We start from the raw sequence: 25,472 nt of genomic DNA on the forward strand, positions 1-25,472 counted from the left end.
TAAGTACCACATTTCAAATTTCTTGTTGGCTTAAAGTAATGAAAAATAACTGAAGACCATCATAGTGGTTATTTATAGTACAGTGAAAATAATCATAGTGGTTATGTTATATATAGTACAGTAAAATTAGGACAAAGTGTGAGTCCTTTAGATTTCTCAAACTCTAGAAATTGTTTTGGGATCTTTTTTAGTTTCTACATATTGGCTCCCCCTTAACCATTTCCATTGTTTTTATTTCCTAGTGGAGATACATCGAGGAAAACAGCTCACAGGGTGTTCTACTTTTAGCACAGCGTTCCCAGGAACTATGTACCAGCACATAAAGATGCACAGGAGGATTCTCGGACATCTGTCTGCTGTGTACTGTGTAGCGTTTGATAGGACAGGACATAGAATCTTTACAGTGAGTTAACATCTTAAACTGATTTGGTACCACCTGGAGTGCAGTAGCATCTTGAGAGTCCTAGCACATCTTAACGAGCATGGAGGGGCTGCCACTTCCTAGCCATAGAGATTTTGATCATGGAGATCTGGTGCAGGGTCTAAAATTTTGTTGTTCCAGTAAGTACTTCAAGTGATTGAACAACACAGTCTTGTCTGGGCTCTTTTGAGAGTAGCGGTTCCAAAACATTGAGGAATCTTGTAAAGCTCCTGGGGAGGTGGCAGTGAGTTTGAGGCTTGCTGGGTCTACACGAGACCCTACTTCAAAATAACTGCAGAGCTGTCTCTAGCTATGTTGGTTTTCAAATAATAGAAAGTACATAAGTAAAAGTTTCTCTTCTACCCCATTTGAGACTTAAGGGATTAAGTTACATTGAGATTAATCTTAAATTTATCAGTTAAAAAATTCCCCCTTATCCCCAGCAAAATCCCAGATCATTAGTGATGACTCATGGATCACTCACTGATTCAATATAAAACAACCTTTCTGTATTCAAGGGATTGAGAATTTAGAGTGTGACCATTCCAGTGTCTTTAGAAGAAAAAAAAATTTTTCAAGCAGATTGAAAACATACTCAGATGTCTGGTGTCCCAATATTGATCTTTGTAGCTTGGTGAACTAACTTGGTCCTGTAGCTGGTATTGGGGAGTGGGAACTTAGGGTTGGACCCACTACATTCTTGGGAGAGAACGTTGTGAAAATAGTATATGGGAGAATCTGACCCTGTAGATTCCATGTAGACTTTGTGCTTTGAAGAAAAAACGCTATCTCTGTGTTCTGGTGATAGTAGTAGTTACAGTATTTGCCTGGAAAGGGAAGGAATAATAGTTAATGTGGGTGGTATCATCCCCATTTCAGTTTAGTGGCTGCTGTGCTAACATTGTATTGGGGTGTTGCTTTTTCTTAGGGGTCAGATGATTGTTTGGTAAAGATTTGGTCAACACATAATGGCCGCTTGTTGTCCACATTAAGAGGCCATTCTGCAGAAATTTCAGACATGGCCGTGAACTATGAGAACACCCTGATTGCGGCAGGCAGCTGTGATAAGATCATCAGGGTGTGGTGCTTGAGGACCTGCGCCCCAGTTGCTGTGCTGCAGGGACACACGGGGTCAATTACATCTTTGCAGGTAACCTCTAGCCCAGTGACACTAAGACTTAAGAAATAGTAAGATGATGTGATTATATGGTGCTTTAAAAACCTGAATAGTCCGTGTCTTTCTTAAAATGGATTTTTATGTGTATGGGTGTTTGGCTTGCATCTGTGTCTTTGCATCATTGTGTGTGCAGTGCCCTTGGAGGCCAGAAGAGGGTGGCTTGTGAGCTGCCATGTGCGTATTGAGTATTGAGCCCAGTCTTCTGTAAGAGCAGTGAATCATGGAGAGCTCCTGACAGCTGAGCAATCTCTAGCTCAGGTGATAATGTATTTCTGCAAATGATGAAGACTATGTAAGGATACAGAACTTTCTTTTCTTTTTTCTCTCCTCTCCTCTCCTCTCCCCTCCCCTCCCCTCCCCTCCCCTCTCCTCCCCTCTCTTCTTTCTTTCTTTCTTTCTTTCTTTCTTTCTTTCTTTTGGTTTTTCGAGACAGGATTTCTCTGTGTAGCTTTGCGCCTTTCTTGGAACTCACTTTGTAGATCAGGATGGCCTTGAACTCACAGATCCACCTGCTTCTGCCTCCTGAGTGCTGGGACTAAAGGCATGTGCCACCAACCAACCACCCGGCAGGATGCAGAACTTGGAGAGTGAGTTACTGACTGCATTAAAAAGTCTGTGTTTGAATTGGATGAGAGCGTGTTACAAACCAGCAATAGGTTATTTTTCTGTTTAAAACTTGTGGATTTTGATGAGTTGATTAAATTTGGTAAAAAATCTTCCTACAATAAGTGGGAAGTAGTTTTCAACATACATGAAGTGTAGAAAAATGTACTGGGTCCCTGTGGCCTATCAGCTGCTGGCCAGCCCTTCCTGACCAATTCAACTTGTTTCTATAGCAAATTCTGCCCATGTTAGTTCTTCTGTAAATGTTCCAGCTTGTAATTCTAAAACATAGTATTTCCTTTTAAAAACCACCTTCGTAATGTTAAAATTGTTAGTTGTCATGCAGATAGAGTAATTTTATTTAGTTTGAATTGGAAGCAGAGCAAAGCCTGCACACCTTACAGTTGGCCACCGTAGATCAGTGGTGCTCAACCTTCCTAATGCTGCCACCCTCTAACACAGTTCATGTCGCAGTGACCCCAACCATAGAATTACCTTCTGTGATGCCTTATAGCAGTAGTTTTCTACTGTTATAAATTGTGACGTATTGTGGGTTGAGAACCACTGCTGTAGGTTGAAAGACTTAAGTCCCAACCCTCCTTGCCTACCTTCCCCCCTTGTGTAGTTTTGGTGCCTGTCCTGGATCTTGCTCTGTAGACCAGGCTGGCCTCGAACTCACAGATATCCGCCTGGTGCCTATTTTTTTTTTCTTCTGTTGGAGGGACCTAGGCTGCTCATTTGTAGTCTGTGTTTTGGATGTTGTTGTGGCATCCTGTGTTGTTTGTATCACCTTGCTTTGTGTTTCTCCTAAGTCAGCTTTCTAACTCAGAACAGTGGTACTTTGGTATTCATGAGTTGACCTGCAGGGCCAACTTAGATTGCTAAGCACTGAGTGTGAGGGTTATGTTTTAATATGCTGTGGCAGAGCTTGAGAATTCCTGGTTTTAACGAAGTTTCTAACACGGCTGTTGCGTGGGAACGTCAGCTCTCCTGTCAGAGCTGCTGCTGTCCTCTGTGTTAGAACCCATTGATCATCACCTCACAACCCTTGGCTCAGTGGGAACCTGAAAACGGTGCTATTCTGTGATTGTTTTTGTTTTTTGAGGCAGTTTCTCTGGCCATCCTGGAACTTAAATATCCACCTGCCTCTGCCTCATGAGTGCTGGCATCAAAGGTGTGTGCCACTACACCCAACCTTTGATTATTATTATTATTTTTTAAATGACGTTTCTTAGGTTGAATTAAATTATTAGATTTGTAAGGCTTTTAATGGCATGTTTTGTTGCCTTTGATTTGGATTTGATTGAAAGTACAGAGATGGTTCTATTTTTCTATGTAGCTTTGGAATAAAGTTCTGTGATCAAAGATGACTTGATGCTTCTGCTGAGTATTTTCAGACATATACTTAAAAAGTTATTTTTGAGCTGGAGAGATGGCTCACTGGGAAAAGGCAATTGCTGCCGAGTTTGATCCCGGGAAGGAAAGAACTGAGTCCTACAAATTGACCTCTGACCTCTACCTGTGTGCCACGGTGTATAATAAAGCTATTCATTTTTATATGAAGAAATCTTGAAATTCATGAAAGGTTTTTAGGTGCCCATTATTTCTAGGCAGTAGTTAGATTATTTTTTGGAAAAGGTTACTTATTGTTTTAATTTTTGAGACAGTCTCATACAGCTTTGTTTGGCTGTCCACCTGATTTGTTACCAAGAGTGACCTTGAATTTAGTATCCTCAGCCTCCACTTCCAGGGTTCAAGAGCTGGAATTAATTTCAGGTGTGTACTAGTACACTTACTGAATTACTGAGGATAAAACCACAGAGACTTTGGGCCTGTTTGGCTAGTACTTTGCCAACTGAAATACATTCCCCACCCCAAGAAGTCTTTTAAGCTTAAAAATTAATTAAAATTAGCTAGGTGTCAGAGTTAATATGATCTGATGAACCTACAGGAAGTGGAGCGGCAGTGGAGGAAACTTGTGCTCTTTGATAGAACACACACATTTGAGCTGTGCTGGAGCATGGAGTAGTGCTAGCTTTGCCTGGAACAATACTGTTAGTTACGTGGGGCCACATGTGCTTACAGCCTGCTGAGCAGGTCTCAGGACTGACTGGACCACCTGCTATCAGAGCAAATTCCCTTGAGGTTCTGTGCTTCTTGTTATGGGTGCATTGAGAGGATTCTTAAAATTCAGTGACAGCATTGTTCAGTTTGTTGAGATTACGACCAGTATTTAGGGACTCGGTACAGTCCTGGCTGGAATGTACTTACTGAGTCCTGTCTGCTTGTGCTGACATTAAAGGCCATTGTTTATGGTATTGCCTATAAGAAGATTAGATTGAGGATCAGAACACAAAGGTTGAAAAACTTGTCTTATCTAAGAATAATGACAGGTTTTAGCATCAGCCTTTTAAAGAACTACATAACCTATTTTCCTTTAATGTAATTTACATTTTGAAAAATGTAAAAAGGTGTAGTTACCACCATAGGCAGAACATTCTCTAGGAATGGAATGCTCAAAGTTTCCTGGACTTGTTTTAAAGATTTATTTATTTGGGCTGGACAGATGGCTCAGTGGTTAAGAACACTGGCTGTTCTTCCAGAGGTCCTGAGTTCAATTCCCAGCAACCACATGGTGGCTCACAACCATCTGTAATGAGATCTGGTGCCCTCTTCTGACCTGCAAGGATACATGCAGACATTACACTGGATAAATAATAAATAAATAAATCTTTTAAAAAAAAGATTTATTTTATGTATGAGTATTTTATCTGCATGTATGTCTGCACACAAGTAGAGGGCATCAGTTCCCATAGGACTACAGTTACAGACAGTTGTGAGCTGCCTTGTGGTTGCTGGAAATTGAACTCAGGACCTCTCCAACCCCAAGACTGGACTTACTTTTAAGACTGCTAGAAACACTACACATAGATTAAAAAGTGAGGCTTTATAATAGGAAATCAATAAAGTTGTCAATATTGTCAATCAAGTTGTCACCAGGTGGTGGTGGTGCACACCTTTAATCCCCGCACTTAGGAGGCAGAGGCAGGCAGATCTCTGAGTTCAAGGCCAGCCTGGTTTACAGATCAAGTTCTGGGACAGACACCACCACCCCTCCCCCCAGAGGATGCCTTGTACTTGGGTCTAATTTTGGTTTTTCCATTTGTCATTATGCCTATGTACTAGTTACACTGAATAGTGTTAGTTCCTGAGGCTAAGGTTTGGCATGCTTTAGTGCCCTAAAACTGGGTCTTGACTGTATTAAAGTTACTCCTGTTCTCGTTTGCTTGTTGTTGTGAAAATTCATCAGAATCATATGTGAGTTAGTGTGCACTCTTAGATTTGTCCCTGTGCTGACATCACTGTTGTTAGCATGTCAGCTGATGTAAGCTTGGAAACTGCTAAGTGTAACTAAGGAGAGACTCTAGACAGGGACTCATGTGTGTTGTTGACTTTCAGTTTAGCCCAATGGCCAAAGGACCTCAAAGATACATGGTCTCCACTGGTGCTGATGGGACTGTTTGCTTTTGGCAGTGGGATTTAGAGTCCTTGAAATTCAGGTGAGTGACTCATGTGGTAGTTTCTCCTTAATGTGATGGTGACGGTCTAAAAGGAAATTTTTCTCCTGAAGTTAATTTGTTACTGCATATGCTTTATATCAGCTTCACTGTAACAGAAAAGCTTAAAGATTTTTTTCTTTGCTTACTTTTGTAAGCAGAATCAAACAATAGATACTGATTTAGAAAAGATGGAAATGGAGAGTTAGGTGTATAATCAGAAATTTAGACAGTAGCACTGGATTCCAGAACCTCTGCTGTTAAAGAGCTACAAAGTTGCCTTGTGACTACAGAGTAGTGTTCTAATGTACTTGAGGAACTAAAATGCTCATTTAAACTTAAAAGCTGATATTTTATTCAGTTTGTGGAGAACTTGTTAAAAAAAAAGTATAAATGCCTTTAATCCCAGCACTCAGAAGGCAGAGACAGGCAGATCTCTGTAGGCAGGTCTCTGTGAGTCTACTTGGTCTACAGAGCGAGTTCCAGGACAGTCAGGGCTACACAAAGAAACTCTGTCTCAAGAAAAGATGCAATTTTTTGTTTTTTGTTTGTGTTTTTGTTTTTTTTTCGAGAAAAGGTTTCTCTGTGTAGTTTTGGTGCTTGTCCTGGATCTCACTCTGTAGACAAGGCTGGCTTCAAACTCACAGTGATCCACCTGGCTCTGCCTCCCGAGTGCTGGGACTAAAGGCGTGCGCCACTGCTGCCTGGCAAATTTTTTTTTTTTTTTTTTTTTTTTGAGATGGTCTCACTACACAGCTCTGGCTGACCTAAAACTTGCTGTGTAGATCAGGCTTGCCTCTAGCTCACAGGGATCCGCTTGCCCCTGCTTCTGAGTGCTGGGAAAAAATATATGTTATTGTTGCCATGTTGGTGTATCTAGATTTACAATATACCCCAGCCCCAACTTTAGTAGTTTTGATGAAAATTAAAGATTCATACTGAGATGTATTTTGTTAAAGACTCTAAAAGCCTATCATTGAAGTCGAATCAGCATAGAAGTATGTTGACATGGTACATTGTCCCATTTATGTGGTGACTAAACCCAAACCTTGTCTAGGCAAGCAAATAGTCCGCTAGTTAAGCTATCCCAGCACAAGAAATGTTAGTAATGTTAAATATGCTATGTTGAAAACATTATTTTAGGGCCAGCGAGATGGTTCTTTGGGTAAAAGCACTTGCTCTGGAAATCTGATGACTTGAGTTACACTCCCAGATCCCACAGTGTTTACTACTGAAAACTGTCCTCTCACCTCTGTGAGGGCACCATGGTATGTGTGTATCCGAACATTCACACATCATGCACACTCAATAATCGTAGATAAAACTCTCCAGTACTCTAATTAAATATGTTACCATGTATTCTAAAGGCATATCATCTTCTTTTAAAGTCCACGCCCCCTGAAGTTCACGGAAAAGCCAAGGCCTGGTGTTCAGATGCTGTGTTCTTCATTTAGTGTTGGTAAGATAACACATGATGCTTGCTTTTCTTTAGTTTAAAATAGCATTTATCAAATCACTTGGTTATTGTTTGGAGCATCAATCAGAAAAGTAACCCATGACTTCTGTTCTTTATATTAGCTATAATTTATGATGATTATTTAATTATTTCTGGAGTTTACTTTGTGATTTTTAATGTAGATTTTTAAGTACTGGGTTCAATGGAACAAAGACACCTGAGAACATGAGTGTAGGCTTGTTAAAGGGGAGTGATAGCTGTGAGTGAGGGTCAGCCCTCTCTCTCTCTCTCTCTCTCTCTCTCTCTCTCTCTCTCTCTCTCTCTCTCTCTCTCTCTCTCTCCCTCTCTCTCCCTCTCTCTCCCTCTCCCCATCTCCCCGCGATGTCTGACACTATTCAGAGTCACTGATATATAAGAGAACTCCCAGCAGGAAGGTTCATGGTGTCCTGGAAGTGGTCCTAGTGTCATGTGGCCATGTGTAGGGCGTGGTTTTCTGATATCCTGCCTAGACATAGTTTTGTTTAAATTTGACACAGAATTTTGATGAAATTAATTCCCCTTATTCTTTTCTTGTACAGCAGACTTTTATGGCATATTTTATAGACTAGGCCAGTGCATTTCCCTGAAGAAGTGACACTGTTGCAAGTGAACCCTTTACATTGAAGGGTTGTTCAGGAGACAGTTGTTAGGGACTGATGCTCAGGGTGACAGTGCCTTGTTGAACTTCCTAAAGCTTAGATAAGGGACTGTTCCCATTGGATCAGCTTTTTCACCAAAGCTAAGAGTTCAGCTTTATAAGCTTTGTATTTATTTATTTATTTTTGATTTTTCGAGACAGGGTTTCCTCTTTGTAGCTTTGGGGCCTGTTGTGGAACCCGCTCTATAGACCAGGCTGGCCTCGAACTCCTCCTAAGTTCAAAGGCGTGCGCCACCATGGCCCACCTTTTATAAGCTTATTTAAAGAGCTGGAGGATGGATTTGTAGTGATAACCTTAATTTTGGAGTAAGAGAACTTTCACATGTGTAGAAGTATATTATGTTGGTGTATTTGTTACAAGCTACACATTTAAACTTTTAACATTTTTATTTCAGGTGGTATGTTTTTAGCTACAGGTAGTACTGATCATGTAATCAGAATGTATTTCTTGGGGTTTGAAGCACCTGAAAAAATCGCCGAACTTGAGAGCCATACTGTAAGCATTCATTTTTAAAATTCTGTAAATGTATTAATAATTCTTTTACTGTTAAGGCCAATTTTACTAATTTAACTAAGGTTTTTTTTTTCCTTCTTTTTTTTCTCCCTCTCGTTTAACAGATTACTTTTATTTTAAATAGCCTTTTTCTCCCTCTACTTGGGGCTTTTTGAGACAGGATCTGGTCTTCCTTTGCAGTTCATGTTACTCTCAACTCTCCATTCTCTTGCTACAGCCAATTCAGTAGTAGGATTATAGGTGTATGCCACTTTGCTCTATTAATTTTTTTCTTTTTAACAATGGTGTATATACATGTGGGTCTGTTGGGGTGGGGTGATATGCCCCCTTGAGGCAGGTGCCAGAGAAGATCAGAAGGGAGGGCATTGGATCCCCTGGATCTGGAGTTGCAGGCAGTTGGGAGCCTGCTGCACATAGGGTGGGTGCTGGGAATTCTCTTCAGGTCTTCTCAAAGAACAGTATATGCTCTTGACTGATAAGCTGTCCTTCCAGACCTACCCTACTTATTTGTAGAGATATGTGATGATAATTAGATTCTATCTATCTTACCTACCTACCTTCCTACCTATCTACCTACCTATCTGTCTTTATTGTATGAGAATTTTGTACATATTTTGGTAATATTCACCCCCACCACACCTCTTCCAACTCTTCTACCCAAACAGCCAATTTGTCTGCCTGAATATTCTTGGATGTTTGGCCTTCTGCTGGAGCACTGTCAGCTTTACGAAGGGAGACCCTTATAGAGAAAACTGACCTTTTATCCTATCAGCTAACAGTTATTCATAGCTGCTCTGCTAGGGGCGGGACTTTGTGGTAAATCCCTGCTCCACGCTGGGGTTTGGTCTGGTTTGGACGTGAACAGATCTTGTGCATGCTGTTGTACCTACTGTGTGTTCATGGGTGCAGCTGCCCAGCTGTGTCCATCATCCACGAGTAGTCAGATTTTGAAGTATGAAGTCACTGTTGAATTTCTGAGACATCATTATTTGTTATGTTTTATTCTTCTCAGTGCTGGGGGTTAAACCCAGGGTAACACACATGCTGGCTAATACTTTACTGCTGCGGGCCCCCCCCCCCCCCCAGTGTGATAGCCTCCTCTGTTTTTACTGACTCACACCAGATATCTAAAATATATTAAAATTCAGGGACTTTGTATGTTTGCAAAGGTGGTTCATATCTAGAATCTTGTCTTTTGGGAGGTGGAGGCAAGAGTATACAGAGTGCAGGGTTATTCTTAGCTATAGATTGAGCAGCTTGAGGCTAGCCTGGCCTACATGTATCCCATTCCAGTCAGTCTCACCAGTGAGTTTCAGGTTCAGTGAGAGACCCTGACTCAAAATGTAAGATAGACACTCAGTGTCTACTTCTGACCTTCACATACATGTGCGTGCATAAGGACAAATATGGGCATACACAGTCACACAAGCTGCAAACAATAAAAAACATTTTTTAACTTAAATTTAAAAGTTATTTTTATGCCAGGCAGTGGTGGTACATGCCTATAATCCCAGCACTTGGAGGCAGAGGCAGGTGGATCTCAGAGTTCAAGGCCAGCCCGGTCCACACAGAGAAACCTTGTTTCAAAAAAGAAAAAAGAAAAGGAAAAATTAATTTTTATACATTTAAGTATGTGTGTTTGAGTCACTTGTGTCTAGGAGGATTAGAGAGGGTCAGATTCCCTGGAACTGAAACCACTCACATGGTTGTGAAACACTGTATGTCCTTAAGGACAGTTAGCGGCTGCTCTTAACCACTGAGCCTCCTCTAGTCCCTCATACAATAAGGTTTTTTTGGAAAACAGTCCATATTCAGAGCTTATTTAATGAATAGGTTCAGGTCATGCTAAAAGAGAAGGTTTTGTTTTATACATAGATAAGCATCATGCTGCATCCTTTTGGCTTCATTAGAGCCTTTTGATCTCTTTACTTACAATCTAAGTCAAGGCGTAATTTAAGCACAGCTACAGTTTTGTAAGCCAGTCTTTCTGTGAGTGTAGTTCTCTTGAAAAGGTCTTAGTACTCTTAGTGAATCTCTATAGACTTTCCATAGATATGACTCATCTATAATGACTGGCCAAGTCAACTCCTTGCTATTAAGCCAATGTATTTATTTATTTATTTTTGGAGAAAAGGACTCTTTATGTAGCCCTGGCTGTTCTGGAGCTTGTAATATATAGACCAGGCTTGCCTCAAGCTCAACAGAATTCCATATACCTCTGCCTCCTGAGTGCTGAGATTAAAGGCATGTGCTACCACTCCTGACCCTCAATGTATTTCTTAGCTCACAGACTTGTTCAGTGAATTGATAAGTAACGTAGATAGTAGTTTTCATATTTGCTTTTTTTCCTCTTTAGGATAAAGTTGATAGTATCCAGTTTTGTAACAATGGTGACCGGTAAGTATGTGTTTACATTTGTGTATGTTGTCGGGCAAATGAAATACACTACTTACTGCTCTAGCTGCTAAATATTTTCTCCTCCTTATTATTATCTACAGTTTCATTTTTATTTGTGGGTGTAATGACACATCTTGACACGTGGAATGATGGACTCATTCTAATGGACACACTGCCATATGAGCGTGTTGGTGGTGGTCGGCCCTGTGCGTGGTAGACGGTGGTCTCCATTGAGCCGTGATGCCGTCCCGTAGTTAACTTTGTCTGACATTGAAGCTACTCAGTTTTAGAAACATTGCGCCCTCTAGTTGACTATACTTCTGTGACCTTGTGCATTGTAGGCACTTACAGTAGATAGAGTGGTTGAATAGAGCCTGGTGTGTGAGATTTGAGAGTTGTTACTTGCTGCTTCTGGGACCAGAGGTTGAATCCTGAAAAAATGAAGTCCAAGAACGATACTTTTTTCTGAGTAGGTTAAGAAAAATCTTAAAGCCCTCACGAACAAGTGTCTGTTAACTCATATTAACAGTTGCCTTCTGGCCTGTATCATATGGCTGGTTCCTTTCCCAAAGTGCAGTTTTTTGTTTTTGTTTAAGATTTATTGTGTATACATTGTTCTGTCTGTCTGTCTGCCTGTACACCAGAGGAGGGTACCAGATTTTGTGAGCCACCATGTGGTTGCTGGGAATTGAACTCAGGACCTCTGGACGAACAGCCAGTGCTCTTAACCTCTGAGCCATCTCTCCAGCCCTAGGTTGTTTGTTTGTTTGTTTGTTTTTTGGTTTTTTGAGATGGAATTTCTCTGTGTAACAGCCCTGGCTGTCCTGGCTCTGTAGACCAGGCTGGCCTGGCCTATAATTCATAGAGATGCCTTCTGCCTCCCTGGTGCTGGGACTGGAGGCGTGCACCACCTCGCCCAGCCCCAAAGTGTAGTTTTAAATATTATGAGTTAGAATTTAAAACTGACATGCTTGAGATAGAGTTTCTGGAGCTGCTAATCCTCTCACATCTTTTTTTTTTTTTTCTTTAACCCTCTCTTAGGTACATTTCCCCCTCTTGTATTTTATTTTCTTCCTAAAACTCAGTGTATTTGTGAAACAACTGAATTTATAGTGTGTTCTGCTTTGTAGGGCCAGGCAAAGAATAGTAAAAGGGGGTGGATTTCCTCATCTAGCTTTGCATTAAATAATCTGACCTTGAATAACACCTGTATATCATTATTTGTATTTCACTTAATGTTAATTGTAATCCTTGATAGTTAGCATATGAGTAGATGATTTTTCTGAATGTTTCAAGGTTCTTAAGTGGAAGCAGAGATGGAACAGCTCGGATATGGAGGTTTGAACAGTTGGAATGGAGAAGCATCCTACTGGATATGGCTACCAGAATCTCAGGGTAAGTCAACGCAGGTGAACTTCCCAGTGTGGTTAATTTTATTGGGAGAGTTTTAACTACCTCCTACGTACTATGACTAAAGTCTTCAATCTCATAACCGAATTAATGCAGGAAAATACACATGTATAGTTATTACTTTGACCAAATTTTCCAGAAAATAGAGTAAAGGAGAAAGGGTTTATTTGGTTCACAGTTTGAGGAGCTTCAATCCATCATGGAACAAGGATGTGGCAGAGCAGAGCAGTATGTGCTTTGTTGGGTCAGGAGGCCGAGAACAGAGGGACAAGGGAACAAACAGGCTAGGATAGACTATAGGCCCTATGACATGCACCCAGTGATGTACTGCTTCCTACTAGGCCTACTTCCCACCCTTCCCACCTCCAGTAATGTCATCATATGCGTCCATTCTGTGATTAACCCATTGTGATCAGGCCAGAGTCTATTAAAATATGACTGGCATACATAGAAGTGTCCTTCATTCAAGTGGACAGAATTATTCTTCACTTTGTACTTTTACTGTTAGATTGTTCTGTTTAGGATTTGCATTTAAAACCTACAGTTTACAGAGGCAGGCAGATCTCTGTGAGTTCGAGGCCAGCCTGGGCTACCAAGTGAGTCCCAGGAAAGGTGCAAAGCTACACAGAGAAACCCTGTCTCGAAAAAAAAAAACCAAAAAAAAAAAAAAAAAAAAACAAACTACAGTTTAGAGGGGAGAAAAAAAAAACCAACCAAATTATTTCCAGTGTTGTAAATTTACATTCTAAAGATAAGATTTTAAGGGCCAGGGGTGGTGGTACATGTCTTTAATCCCAGCACTCGGGAGGCAGAGGCAGGAGGATCTCTGAGTTCAAGGTCAGCCTGGTCTACAAAATGAGTTTCAGGACAGCTAAGGCTACACAGAGAAACCCTGTCTCCAAAAACAAAACAAAAAAATAACAAAGATTTTAAAAGGAATGTATTTTTTTATTTGTGGGTGAGGGGAGAATGTGGTTGTGCATGCCTGTGCAGGCCAGAGATCTCCTGGAGCTCGAGTTACAGGTGGTAGTGAGCTGTATGTTGTGAGTGCTGGGGACAGACCTCAGGTGATCCCTCTGTAAGAGAAGCAAGCACTCCTAACTCTTGAGCCATCTCTGCAGCTGCTTTAATGCCCCCCCCCCCCCCCCCCCCGGGGTGTCTGGTAGTCCAGGTTGGTCTAGAATTATGTAGCCAAGGCTGGCCTTGAACTCCCTCATCCTCTCATCTCCACCTCCCTGGTGCTGGGATTACAGAACGATGTTTACCTCTGCCTCCTGGCTAGAATTTACTATATTTCTGTCCTATCCTTTGTGTTGCTGGATAAAATACCCTGACACAAATCAGCCCAGAGGAAAAAGAGTTTATTTGGCTTATAATTTACAGTCCTTTGTGAAAATGATGACAGGACCTCTAACCAGCTATTCACATTCACTATCAAGAGCAGGGGAGAATGAATGAATGCACACATGCCTGTATCTCTAGCTCAGAACCCCCTCTAAGCTTACAGATCTCAGGGTCATCCCGTGCCTGGGGAATGGTGCTGCCCACATTGGGCAGATGTTCCAACTTCAATTAAGGTAATAGAGATAATTCCTCTTGCATGCTTTCCTGCTCACTGGATCTAGATAGGCTTGCGTGGAGACTCTCTTCACAAGTAGAAGACAATCTAATCATCACAGTACCCAAGGCTGGTCCTTGCTGCTGCTGTTGGCTGCTCCCTCTGGATATATATAAGTAAATGAATAAAAATAGAAGCTTTCTTGGAGCTAAAACTGGATAACATAATAAGCAAATATACTTTATTACTAAATTAAAAATTTTCGGTCCACTTGGAAACTTTTGCATGATAAAATTGTCGATTATCAAGTGACTTTGAGGCAGGCAGATCTTTGTGAGTTTGAGGTTAGCCTGGTCTATGTAGAGAGTTCCAAGACAGCTTATGGCTACATAGAAGACCTTGTTTCACTTTCCCCTCCAAAGAAAACAAAACAAAAACAAATATGGTGAATTTTGAAAGGTGTATGTTGTTGTTTGTCTTTTTGTGTTTTATTCTCAATAAGGTATCTGTTATAAAGCACTTACCATGTCTTGGTTTCCTTTGTGTCACTGTGATCAAATACCCTCACAAAAGCAACCATTGAAAGGTTTTATTTGCTACACAGGTCCATTTCCTAGTCTAAGAGGCAGAGACTTGAAGCAGGTGGACGAGCAGAGAACAGTGGTTTAATGCATGCATGCTAGGGCTCATCTCAGTTTGTATACTCTTCCAGTTTAGGTTCTCTGCCTTGTTTTTCTCTGGAGAAACAGTTGATAGAAAGTTAGCAGTCAGACCACCAGTGGTGGCACATACCTTTAATCCCCGCAGAGGCAGGAGGATCTCTGAGTTCGAGGCCAGCCTGGTCTACAGAATGGGTTCTAGAACAGCCAGGGCTATAAAGAGAAACCATGTGTTAACAAACAAATGATAAAAAAAAAAGGTTAACAGTCGATTTGGGGTGAGCAGGATAGTTTTTAAAGTACCAGTGGTGTCCTAAAACCTGCCCTGACTGTCTGTATTGCTTGTTGTAAGTTATCCTCTGCTCCTCTAGTTTTGCCCTGACCTATTTCAAGATAATTTGTTATGTGTTGATAAAATAGACACATGAATTAGATTCTCCTAGTTGTCTTTTCTTTCTGGTCTCATGTAGCCTGGACTGGACTTTGACCTCATGTAGTTGAGGATGACCTTGAATTTATGATTCTCCTTCCTCTATTTCCTACCTGCTGGAATGACAGGCTTCTCACTGCCATGAGTATTATGTACTGGGATCAAACCCAGGACTTCACTGTGAGAAGCATTTCGCCAGCTGAGCTTCTTAGGTTTTCCTTGTTAACATTGTATTAGTGAGAGACTGTACCTTGAGTGCTGTGCTTTCTAAGCGAGTTTACACAGTGTCTTTGCTTTGTTAGAGACATATCTTCTGAAGAAGAGAGGTTTATGAAACCCAAAGTTACAATGATAGCTTGGAATCAGGATGATAGTATTGTTGTTACAGCTGTGAATGACCATGTCCTCAAAGTGTGGAATTCTTACACTGGACAACTGCTTCATAACTTACTGGTAGGTAGTTTTAATATAATAGAATTCAGAAATTTATTTTAGTGATTTTTGTTTTTACTTTTCTATTTATTTATTTATTCATTCATTTGTTTGTTTATTGATTGATTGGAGACCGTTTCTTTGTGTAGATCTGGCTGTCCTGGAACTCACTCTGTAGACCAGGCTGGCCTTCAACTCATAGAGATCGATCTGTCTCTGCCTCCCATGTGGTTGGATCAAAGATATTTGCCACCACGCCAAACTCAGATTTTTTTGTTTTTTTAATCAAGTCTGGGTTGGCCTTCAGTTTGGTGTATATCTCAGAAAACTCTTTAACTTGTGGTTTTGCTTTTGAGACGGGGTTTCTGTGTAGCCCTGGTTGTTTTGGAACTCCCTATATAAAACAGCCTGGCCTCAAACTCAAAAGGTCAGTGACCCTGAACCTTCCCCTCCCCCCATTTCTTTGAAACTATAACATTGTTATGAATATAATGTATAAATCATTTTTATTTAAATGATTCAAATGACTGGGAATTTTTATATACATGTGTAAATCATTGTTTTTTATTAATTTCCAACATGTAAGTTGCCATCTGTCCTTAATATTATGACTTTGTTGACTAAAAACATGTAAGTTGCCAACTGTCCTTAATACTATGACTTTGTTGACTAAAGGGGCATGCTGATGAAGTATTTGTTTTGGAGACACATCCCTTTGATTCCAGAATTATGTTGTCTGCAGGACATGATGGCAGCATTTTTATATGGGATATTACAAAAGGCACCAAGATGAAACATTATTTTAATATGGTAAGTGAAGGTTTTTATTTGTGCTTTTATGCATTATGAGAGTTAGCTAGAAGTTGATTGACATGCCGTGGCAACTTTTGTACAAATTAAGGTAATAGAAGCTTATTACTAAGTGTCTGATAGCCTCATACACATATGTACATGACATTCTGTAAACTTAGATATTCATAAGTTTTACCTAGATAGTTTTTTATTTCTGCATATATGCCTGTCAGTGTGTTTATTTTATATGTGCAGGTGTCTTGCATGTGTATAATGTGTGTGCAGTGCTTACAGAGGCCAGAAGACAGCAGCAAATTCTCTAGAACTAGAGATACAGATGGTTGTGAGCCACAATGTGGGTGCTGCTGGGAACTGGACACTAGATCCCCTAGAAGAGGAGCCTGTGCTCTTAACTGCTGAGCCATCTCTGGAGCCCCGTCAGTATATAACCCTGTATAAAACTGAGTCATTTGTTAGATTATAGAACCAAACTAGGATTGTATTATAGAACTTAGGACATATCCATTATATGAGAAAAAGGCAGCGCTTAATCCAGGTCTAGGTTAGTTGTTACAGTGCCTTTCATAGTGGTAGGTTGCTGCTTAAATCAGGATCCACTACAGATTGCTATGCACCGTATTAAATGGTTGAGCTGTCTCACTCTCTCTTAATCTTCAGTTGTGGCGGTCCAGCCGCCACTTTTACGACCCAGGGTACTCTTGAGTAGAGAGAAGTGAGAAATATTAGATAGAAGGAGATACCCAGGTGATGAGAGGAAAGACAGAAACACAGGATAGCCTTGGGAGGGCCTGGGTCCTTATTCTTCAACCCTGAACTTTATTCCAAAGGGCTTTTTTTGACAATGCCAAGGGGAAGAACAAAAGACCCCCCATACAGTCAAGTGTAGACCCTTCCAAACACCGGCACTCTGGCTGGTGGTCATCATCCTCTTTATGCACCTGCTAGATAAAGCCACTAGGAAACCTAAATGGGCTCCAACACTCAGTAGCCTACTTGGTTGTTTCTCTTTGCTACTCTGTAACTGAGGATGAGCATGTGCAAATGTTACAGAATGTCAGTCAGTGCCATCTGGTGTTTCATGATTAGATTCTGCTGCACAGTTGTTTTTTAATGTAATAAACAAGTGACAGTGTTGGATAGAAATACTTGTTTAAAATGGCACTTAATTGGGTTTATCACTGTAAAATATTTTTTATTCTTGGGTTATTAAACTATTGTATCATTTTATGCTTATAAATATATTTTCATCAAACCTCACCAACAAATTCTGATTTTATATTGAGTTTAGGTGTTTGTGAGGTAGATGTGTTCTGTGGATTAGATGTGTTGGATCCCCACTTGAGCTAGAGTTAGAGGCAATTGTGAGCATATCTTGTGCTAGGAATTGAACTTGGTACTTTGTAAGAGCAGTACATGCTCTTAACCTCTGAGCCATTTTGAGGGTGAGTTTAGGCTGGCCTCCAGTTTCCTATGTTGCTGAGGATCATCTTGACCCTTGACTCTTCTGAAATTATAGATGTGAACTGCCACACCTTGTTTATAGTTTTTCTCTTTGGTTTTTCAAGACAGGGAGGGTTTCTCTGTGTAGTTTTGGTGCCTGTCCTGGATCTCACTCTGTAGACCAGGCTGGCCTTGAACTCACAGAGATCCACCTGGCTCTGTCTCCCAAGCGCTAGGATTAAAGGCGTGTGCCATTACCGCCCAGCCTTGTTTATAGTTTTTATATTACCTTGAAATTATATTCTGAACAGTTTCTTCCTTTTTCTTTCTCTATTTTTTTGGTTTTTTGAGCCATGGTTTCTCTTTGTAGCCCTGGCTGGCCTGGAACTCAAGAGATCTGCCTGCCTCTGCCTCTACTGGGATTATAGGCGTGCGCCACCACTGCCAGCAGTCTGAATAATGTATAACCTTAAGCTGGAGTAATTTATTTATTATCATTAGCTGAAAGAATTCAAATAACACAACTAAAGTGTAATATTCAGGCATCTCTGAAAACTGTCTCTATTCCAGTTATTGGAAAAAGCACCTAAACCTTGGACACTTTCTATGTGGTCTTAAAATTCACAAGTATACCCATCTCTTCAATACTGTGTAAAACTGGCTAGGCTTAGTGGTATACACCTTTAATTCCAGTACTGGGAAGGCAGAGGCAGGTGTATCTCTGTGAGCTTGAGGCCAGCTTAGTCTTCATAGTGAGTTCCAGGACACCTACTAAGATTCTTACCTTCACACACAAAAAGGATTAAAACTCAGTAAGGAAGTCTGGTGCATACTGTTTTTGAAGAGAACCCAAGTTCAGTTCCCTCCTTTTAGCCACCTCTGTGGTACCATACTCATCATATATACAACCACACCCTTTCATATATGTATAATTACAAACCCTGAAAAATAAATTTTTATTTTATTTTATTTTTTTTTTTAGATTTATTTATTTATTATGTCTACAGTGTTCTGTCTGCACATATCCCTGCAAGCCAGAAGAGGGCACCAGATCTCATTACAGGTGGTTGTGAGCCACCATGTGGTTGCTGGGAATTGAACTCAGGACCTTTGGAAGAACAAGCAGTGCTCTTAACCTCTGAGCCATCTCTCCAGCCCCCGAAAAATAAATTTTTAAACCATGTAAGGATGTTAGCATTTGAGGCAGGCATGGTAACTCACACCTGCAGTTCCATCATTTGGGAGAACTGAGGTAGGATTGCCACAAGTTTGAAGTTGGTCTGACTTCAATAGCAGTTCCAGCCCAACCTGGTCTGGGATATGAGTGAGACTCTTATCTCCAAACACATGCACATGTCCGCACACATGGATTACATTTGAAATTACTGTGTCATGAAAAAAATACAACAGTAATGCAATATTTAGGTAGACAATAGCAACTTAGTAAGAATAAGGACATTGTTTTTATTTTATTTTATTTATTTTTTTGAGACAGGGTCTCACTATGTAGCCCTGGAACTTGCTATGTGGACCTGGCTGGCTTGAAACTCAAAAAGATAACTCCTGCCTCTGCCTCTGCCTCATGAGTGTTGTTGAGATTAAAGGTATATGCCACTGTGGTTGGCTCCAGTATATTGTATTTTGAATTTAAATTGTGAAAACAAAACTATATTAATTCACACTTTGAAAACTGTATTTAAATAGTCTCTATACGAGGAGTAATTGACCTTGTATAATGAGGCCCCCTTATCTCACTGCCTATCTGAGAGGCCTAGAATTTGTTTTATTTTTTCAAGATATTAATTTTATGTCTGTGTTGGTCTGCATATGTGCATTTGGATGCCTATGGAGAAGCCAGAGAGAGTGTCAGATTGCCTGGAGCTGGAGTTACAGGCAGGTGTGGGCAGCTGGACGTGGGTGTTGGTACCTGAACTTGGATTCTCTGAAGAGCAGAGTGCTAGGAAGAGCAGCAAAGGCTTTTAACTAGTGTGTCATTTCTCCAACCACAGAGGCTTTGATTTTTGATTCCCTGGTGCTAAACACCACACAGGCTTGTTCCTTAGGTATGGAACAGGATTTCCTAAATACATAATAGACCTGAGGGGTGGGAGGACATTGACTTATTAAGGTCTGTGGAAGAGTTGCAGCTTGTATCTCACCAGGAATCACTGTGTAGGACACGTAAACCTCAGGCTTGCTTTGCTGAAATTGGTTTTCTCATTTTGGAAAACTTGTTGCATAGCATGACCCTGGGATACTTGTGGTGTAGCTTGGCCAGTGTGTGCGATAGGACCCTTTCCATTCTGAAGCTCTCCCTTTCCCCACTTCCTTCCAGTTTACTATGATGGGTATTCTAGCCAGGGATATAGAGAACAAGGGGCAGATTGTGCCAGGGGGCTACTTGAAGGATCTCGGGGGTTGTACTGCATTCTATGTTTTAATAGTGGGACGTTGGGAAGTACGGGGTTATCTGCATATGTTTGTTTGTTGTGTATGTATAGGAGCATGCTCTTGACAGTGTCCACATGTAGGTCAGAAGACAACTTCGGAAATTCTCTCCTATCATGTGGGTCCAGGCATAAAACTCAGGTTGTCGAGCTTGGTAAAAGGTGGCTTTCCCTGCTAAGCTGTCTTGCTACCCCTTTAATGATTTTATTTCCTGTTTGCTAACCTGTACTGATTAGTATGCAGCAGAGCAGAAGGGATGCCACTTCCTGCCTTGGCTCACATGGTCATGAATATGCATTTGTGCTGATAATTAATGGGGTGCATGAGTTCTTTCTGGTTTTTTTTGAGATAGGATTTCTCTTTGTTGCCTTGTCTGTCTGGAACTCACTCTGTAGCTCAGGCTGGCCTCAAACTTAGAGATCCACCTGCCTCTGAAAACTGTGGGAGTTTGCAGTGAGGTGAGTGTAGCGAGGTGAGCACAGGTATGAACGCCTGTGACCCTCAATCATGTTTGGTCATTAGAATGGTTTAATTCTAGAAAAGTTTGATTTTCAAATTCTAAACTTTGCTACTCTAATTGTTGACCTGTAGGATATTAGCTTTTTATATATCAAACCATTCATTCATTCATTCATTTATGGTTTTTCAAGACAGGGTTTCTCTGTGTAGTAATAGTCCTGGCTGTCCTAGAACTCATTTTGTAGAACAGGCTTACCTCAGACTAACAGATATCCACCTGCCTCTGCCTCCCAAGTGCTGATATTAAAGGTGTGTGTTGCCACCACTTGGCACCCTTTTAAAAAATAATTTATTTAATTTTATTTTATGTGCATTGGTGTGAGGGTGTCAGATCTCCTGAAAGCGGAGTTACAGACACTTGTGAGCTGCTATGTGGGTGCTGGAAATTGAACCTAGGTCCTCTGAAAGAGCAGCCAGTGCTCTTAACCACTGAGCTATCTTTCTATCCCAAAAACTTTTACTTTGAATTGTTTTTTATGTATTCATTTGATCATTTGGAGTGTTAATGATTCAGTCTTTGAGGACTTTTCTAGTTTAATATCATCTACTATATGGTTAATGTAAAATTGGTTTAAATTTTTTTTACTTAGAAGCCTATGAGTGGATTTGATAGATAGAATGTTTGCTTGACATTTGCAAAGCCCCGGATGCAAACCCTATGTCTTAAAAAATGTTCAGAAAGAATAATATTTATGGAATATATTGTAGACAGTTATGCATGTTAAAGAAGGTTCTATAGCAGAGTTGTTTGCTCAGGGCTGGAGATGACTCAGCTGTTGAGAGCTTGTTGGTTTAGTAAACCAACTAGAGGACTTGGGTTTTGTTTGCAGCACCCATGTGAAGGCTCATAGCATCAGTTAACTTGAGCTTTAGGGATCTGGTGTCTTCTTCTGACCTCTGACATATCAGGCATGAACTTCAAGCACGTACACACGTGTAGGCCAACCACCCACACATACAAAATAAAGTAAATCTGAAACCTTTTATAGTGCTTGCATGGTGGCTGGAGAGACGGCTCACCCAATGCTCTTGCACAAGAACCTGGTTTGGTGTTTTTTAGTACTCAGGCTGTGCTGACAACTCCCTGCACCTCCTGCCCTAGGTGGTCCCGTGCCCCTTCTGCCTGTGCTGGCCCCCATGAGCATGTAGCATATATTTCAGCAGACAGTCCTACGTGTAGAGCTAAAACATACAGCTTGTTAATATAATGTTCTTTTTCTACTGGGTCTCCTAGATCGAAGGGCAAGGACATGGAGCCGTGTTTGACTGTAAGTTTTCACAGGATGGACAACATTTTGCCTGTACAGATTCTCATGGGCATCTTCTGATATTTGGTTTTGGATGCAGCAAACCATATGAGAAGGTAATTTTTAATGTTTTCTTGTAGTGTATAAAATGAAGAGTTGGGAGAGGTAGTTTGGAAATAGTTATTTAATTTCCTGTTGCTTTTAGTTTTAAATACTTTTAATATTATTGTCCGTAACAAATAAAAATCTCAAGATGTCATTCCATGATCTTTACTTTCATAGATTCCTGATCAAATGTTTTTCCATACTGACTACCGACCACTGATAAGAGATTCCAATAACTATGTCTTAGATGAGCAGACACAACAGGCACCTCATCTTATGCCCCCACCATTCTTGGTAGATGTAGATGGAAACCCTCATCCAACCAAGTACCAGAGATTAGTACCAGGTCGAGAAAACTCAGCAGACGAACATTTGGTTCCACAGCTAGGCTATGTGGCCACAAGTAAGTGCAAATTCCGTCTTTCTGTGTCTGTCTTTCTGGTTTTCCTGTTTATCTCTGGCTTGTCTGTAATTGCCTGTGTAGAGTAGGCTGGACTTGAAATTGGAGCTATCCTCCTGCTTCAGTAGGCGTGCTGAGATTACCTGGTGCCACCCACACTTCCCACCCCTGGTCCCCTTCCACTCCTACTCTGTTTCCATACAGAAAGGGGCAGGCCACCCATGGGCTTGAGCAAAGCATGGCACATCAAATTGAGGCAGGAATGAGCTCCTCTCCTTGCATTAAGGCTGAGCAAGGTAATCCAGCATAGGGAACAGACTCACAAAAGCCAGCTGAGCGCCAGGGACAGGTCCTAATCTCACCGCTGGGAGCCCCACAAAGAGACCAAGCTACACAACTGTCATACACATGCAGAGGGCCTAGGTTGATCCCATAGAGACTCCCCAACTGTTGGTCTAGAGTTCATGAGTTCCTATGAGCCCATGTCAGCTGCCCCTGTGGGTTCCCCCATCATTGACCCCCCTGGCTCATACAATCCCTCCTTCCTTTCTTCAGCAAGACTCCTGGAGCTCAGCCCAGTGCTTGGCTGTGGATCTCTTCATCTGCTTCCATCAGTTACTGGATAGAGTATCTCTGATGACAATTAGGGTAGATCACCAATGATTACCTAGATGGCCAGTTCAGGCACCCTCTCCACTATTGTTAGGAGTCTTAGCTGGGGTCATTCTTGTGGCTTCCTGGGGTTTGCCTTGGTGTTACCTGGTGATTTTTGAGGGTTGGAGAGATGGCTCAGTAGGTAAGGGTACTTGCTGTCCAGCCTGATAAACCTGAGTTTTATACCCATTGCTTACATGGTGGAAAGAGAGAAAGAAACAACTTATAGTTACCCAGATTTCCATATTGACAGCGTGATGTGCGCTTCAGAGGGTCTGATGCCTCTGGCCTCTGTAGGCACCTGTACTTGCTTGTATGCCCATGAGCACACAAATAAATAAAAGTAAAAAAATTAAATTTTGGAAAAATTCAAAGAATAATACAAGCACTTCTGATACTTTTTAGGTCTTCAAATGTTAGTGTTTTGCAGGATTAGTGTTTTTTTGTTTGTTTGTTGGTTTATTCTTTTGGTTTTTCAAGACAGGATTTCTCTGTGTAGTTTTGGTGCCTGTCGTGGAGCTCGCTCTGTAGACCAGGCTGGCATCAAACTCACAGAGATCCACCTGGCTCTGCCTCCCAAGTGCTGGGATTAAAGGCGTGCGCCACCACTGCCCGGCCCTTTGTGACTTTTTTGCCTTTTTCTTTTAGTCTCAGGATTCATTTGAGGTCTTGATTAGGCAGGCAGGGAAGCACTTCAGGTCACAGACTCCATCTTTTATTTTCTCAGTCTTTGATTTTGAGACAAGATCTCCCTCCATGAACATTTACCACCACCCTCTGAAAGGCATTGTTTGAAAAACAAAGGTACTTTAAAAACATGGTTGTGAGCTTAATATAATAATTACTGGTACTACTTACACTGGAATACCTCAGTGATTTGAGCACTGGCCTAGCTAGCCCTCAGAAGACCCTGGGTTTTTAAAAACAGTACCATAAAGAAAAGAAATGCTCCACTCTCCACTACCCACTAAGACACCTCTCAAAACCTCTGGGGCAAGTAGAGACTGGTTGTCTCTTGTTGGAGACCAAAAGACCATCTTCTTTTTCCTCGAGACAGAAGAAATATCACTGCTTCTAGTCCCTGGGCCACCATCCAGGCAGTTGGCTGTTTAGACCCCAGGTCTGGACAGCAGCTTTTAGTGCAGCACAGTGTGTACAAATAAAGGACACAGTACACAGCAGTTACAGCAAGTCCACTGGTCACGTGAAGACTTTCTGTGACTTAGTATCTTCAGTCTTTGATTTTAATCCTTCTGTTGAATTAATTACTCACCTGCTGTGTGTAGGGTATTCTCCTACTAGGTTATGTTTTGGAAATAAGTATTGTAGTGCTTTGTTTCTGTGTTCCTTTGTTCAGGGTGCCTGGAATCAGGGTCTTGTTCAATGCTGGGTGGTGCTCCTCCGCTGAGCTTCCTGCCAGCCCCGTTGATGTGTCTAGTGAAGCTTGTAGTTGTTCTGCTCCGATGCGTCATGATTACAGATTAGTGGATGACTTTGCAGGTGACGGGGAGGTGATTGAACAGATCATAAGCCTGCAGACCAATGACAGTGGTGAAGCAAGCCCTGAGTCCAGCATTCTTGATGGGATGATTCGACAGTTACAGCAGCAGCAAGACCAGAGGCTGGGACTGGATCAGGATGTGACTGCAAATGGACTTTCCAATGGGGAAGAAACACCCCGAAGAGGGAGTAAGTACAAGTGGCATCTTTGACTTTAGCAGAGAGTACTGAAATGAAGAGAAGTGAAGTCATCGCTAGGGACACACATTGCAGAAACTCACGAGCAATGTAGTTCTGCATCTACTGTTCTAAAATTGCTTTGTTACTCAAAAAATGGAATGAAAGGCTGTCAGCCCTCTTAGCTAAAAGATGGAGTTTGTATGTTACGTGAGAGCAAACAGCAGTATTTTTAAAGAAAAGTACTTTCAGCCTTTCTCCTTGTTTTGACATTCACATCTTTTGGGAAACTTACTTGAGTGGAGACTTAATTTCTTCTTAAATCAGAGTTTAAGGGTGAGCTAGAAGAACGTAGTCCTTTATTCTGTGTGCTGAGAAACCTACCTGGTGACTAGTGCAGAGTGATAACCCCTAGTGGGACTGTCCATTTCATACTAGCTGTTCCACATTCAGTAGTTGTCTTCCTTGATGGCTTTTATATTAAAAGCATAGTACCTTTGAAGGAACAAGTCCTGCTGTTTTACACATTGTGTCTCTGTCTCGGTTTGTCTGATTTTTTTTTTTAAGATTGATTTTTTTTTTTTTAAGTCAAACATTGTAAGCAGGTAAACTAAGACACAAGTTGATGTGTCTTAGGTTACCATGTGAACAGGCACGAAACATGTTCCCATTTTTCTGCACCTTGCCTTTTTAGTCCTATTCTAAGAATCACTGCATACTAATGAGTTGTTTTTGGTTGTTCTATTTTTTCTTTTTTTTTTTTTCAAGATAGGATTTCTCTGTGCAGTCCTGCCTGTCCTGGAACTCACTCTGTGGACCAGGCTGGCCTCAAACTCACAGAGAGATCCTCCTGGCTCT

General features: G+C 41.2%; 1 protein-coding gene across 2 annotated transcripts in view; it reads left to right on the forward strand.

The window, feature by feature from the left end:
- Brwd1 (bromodomain and WD repeat domain containing 1) overlaps nucleotides 1-25,472 on the forward strand; it is a 94,137-nt gene that overhangs the window by 18,493 nt on the left and 50,172 nt on the right. For both annotated transcript variants that reach the window (XM_059277429.1, XM_059277430.1), the window contains exons 7-18: nucleotides 243-403; nucleotides 1,350-1,571; nucleotides 5,661-5,761; nucleotides 7,147-7,217; nucleotides 8,307-8,407; nucleotides 10,782-10,822; nucleotides 12,119-12,217; nucleotides 15,182-15,332; nucleotides 15,987-16,121; nucleotides 21,766-21,894; nucleotides 22,061-22,286; nucleotides 24,438-24,626. In XM_059277429.1, coding sequence (XP_059133412.1) covers nucleotides 243-403; nucleotides 1,350-1,571; nucleotides 5,661-5,761; nucleotides 7,147-7,217; nucleotides 8,307-8,407; nucleotides 10,782-10,822; nucleotides 12,119-12,217; nucleotides 15,182-15,332; nucleotides 15,987-16,121; nucleotides 21,766-21,894; nucleotides 22,061-22,286; nucleotides 24,438-24,626 — 1,626 coding nt within the window. The remainder of the gene's footprint in view (nucleotides 1-242; nucleotides 404-1,349; nucleotides 1,572-5,660; nucleotides 5,762-7,146; nucleotides 7,218-8,306; nucleotides 8,408-10,781; nucleotides 10,823-12,118; nucleotides 12,218-15,181; nucleotides 15,333-15,986; nucleotides 16,122-21,765; nucleotides 21,895-22,060; nucleotides 22,287-24,437; nucleotides 24,627-25,472) is intronic.

Source organism: Peromyscus eremicus, chromosome 12, assembly GCF_949786415.1.
Source record: "Peromyscus eremicus chromosome 12, PerEre_H2_v1, whole genome shotgun sequence".
NCBI classification, from domain to species: domain Eukaryota; kingdom Metazoa; phylum Chordata; class Mammalia; order Rodentia; family Cricetidae; genus Peromyscus; species Peromyscus eremicus.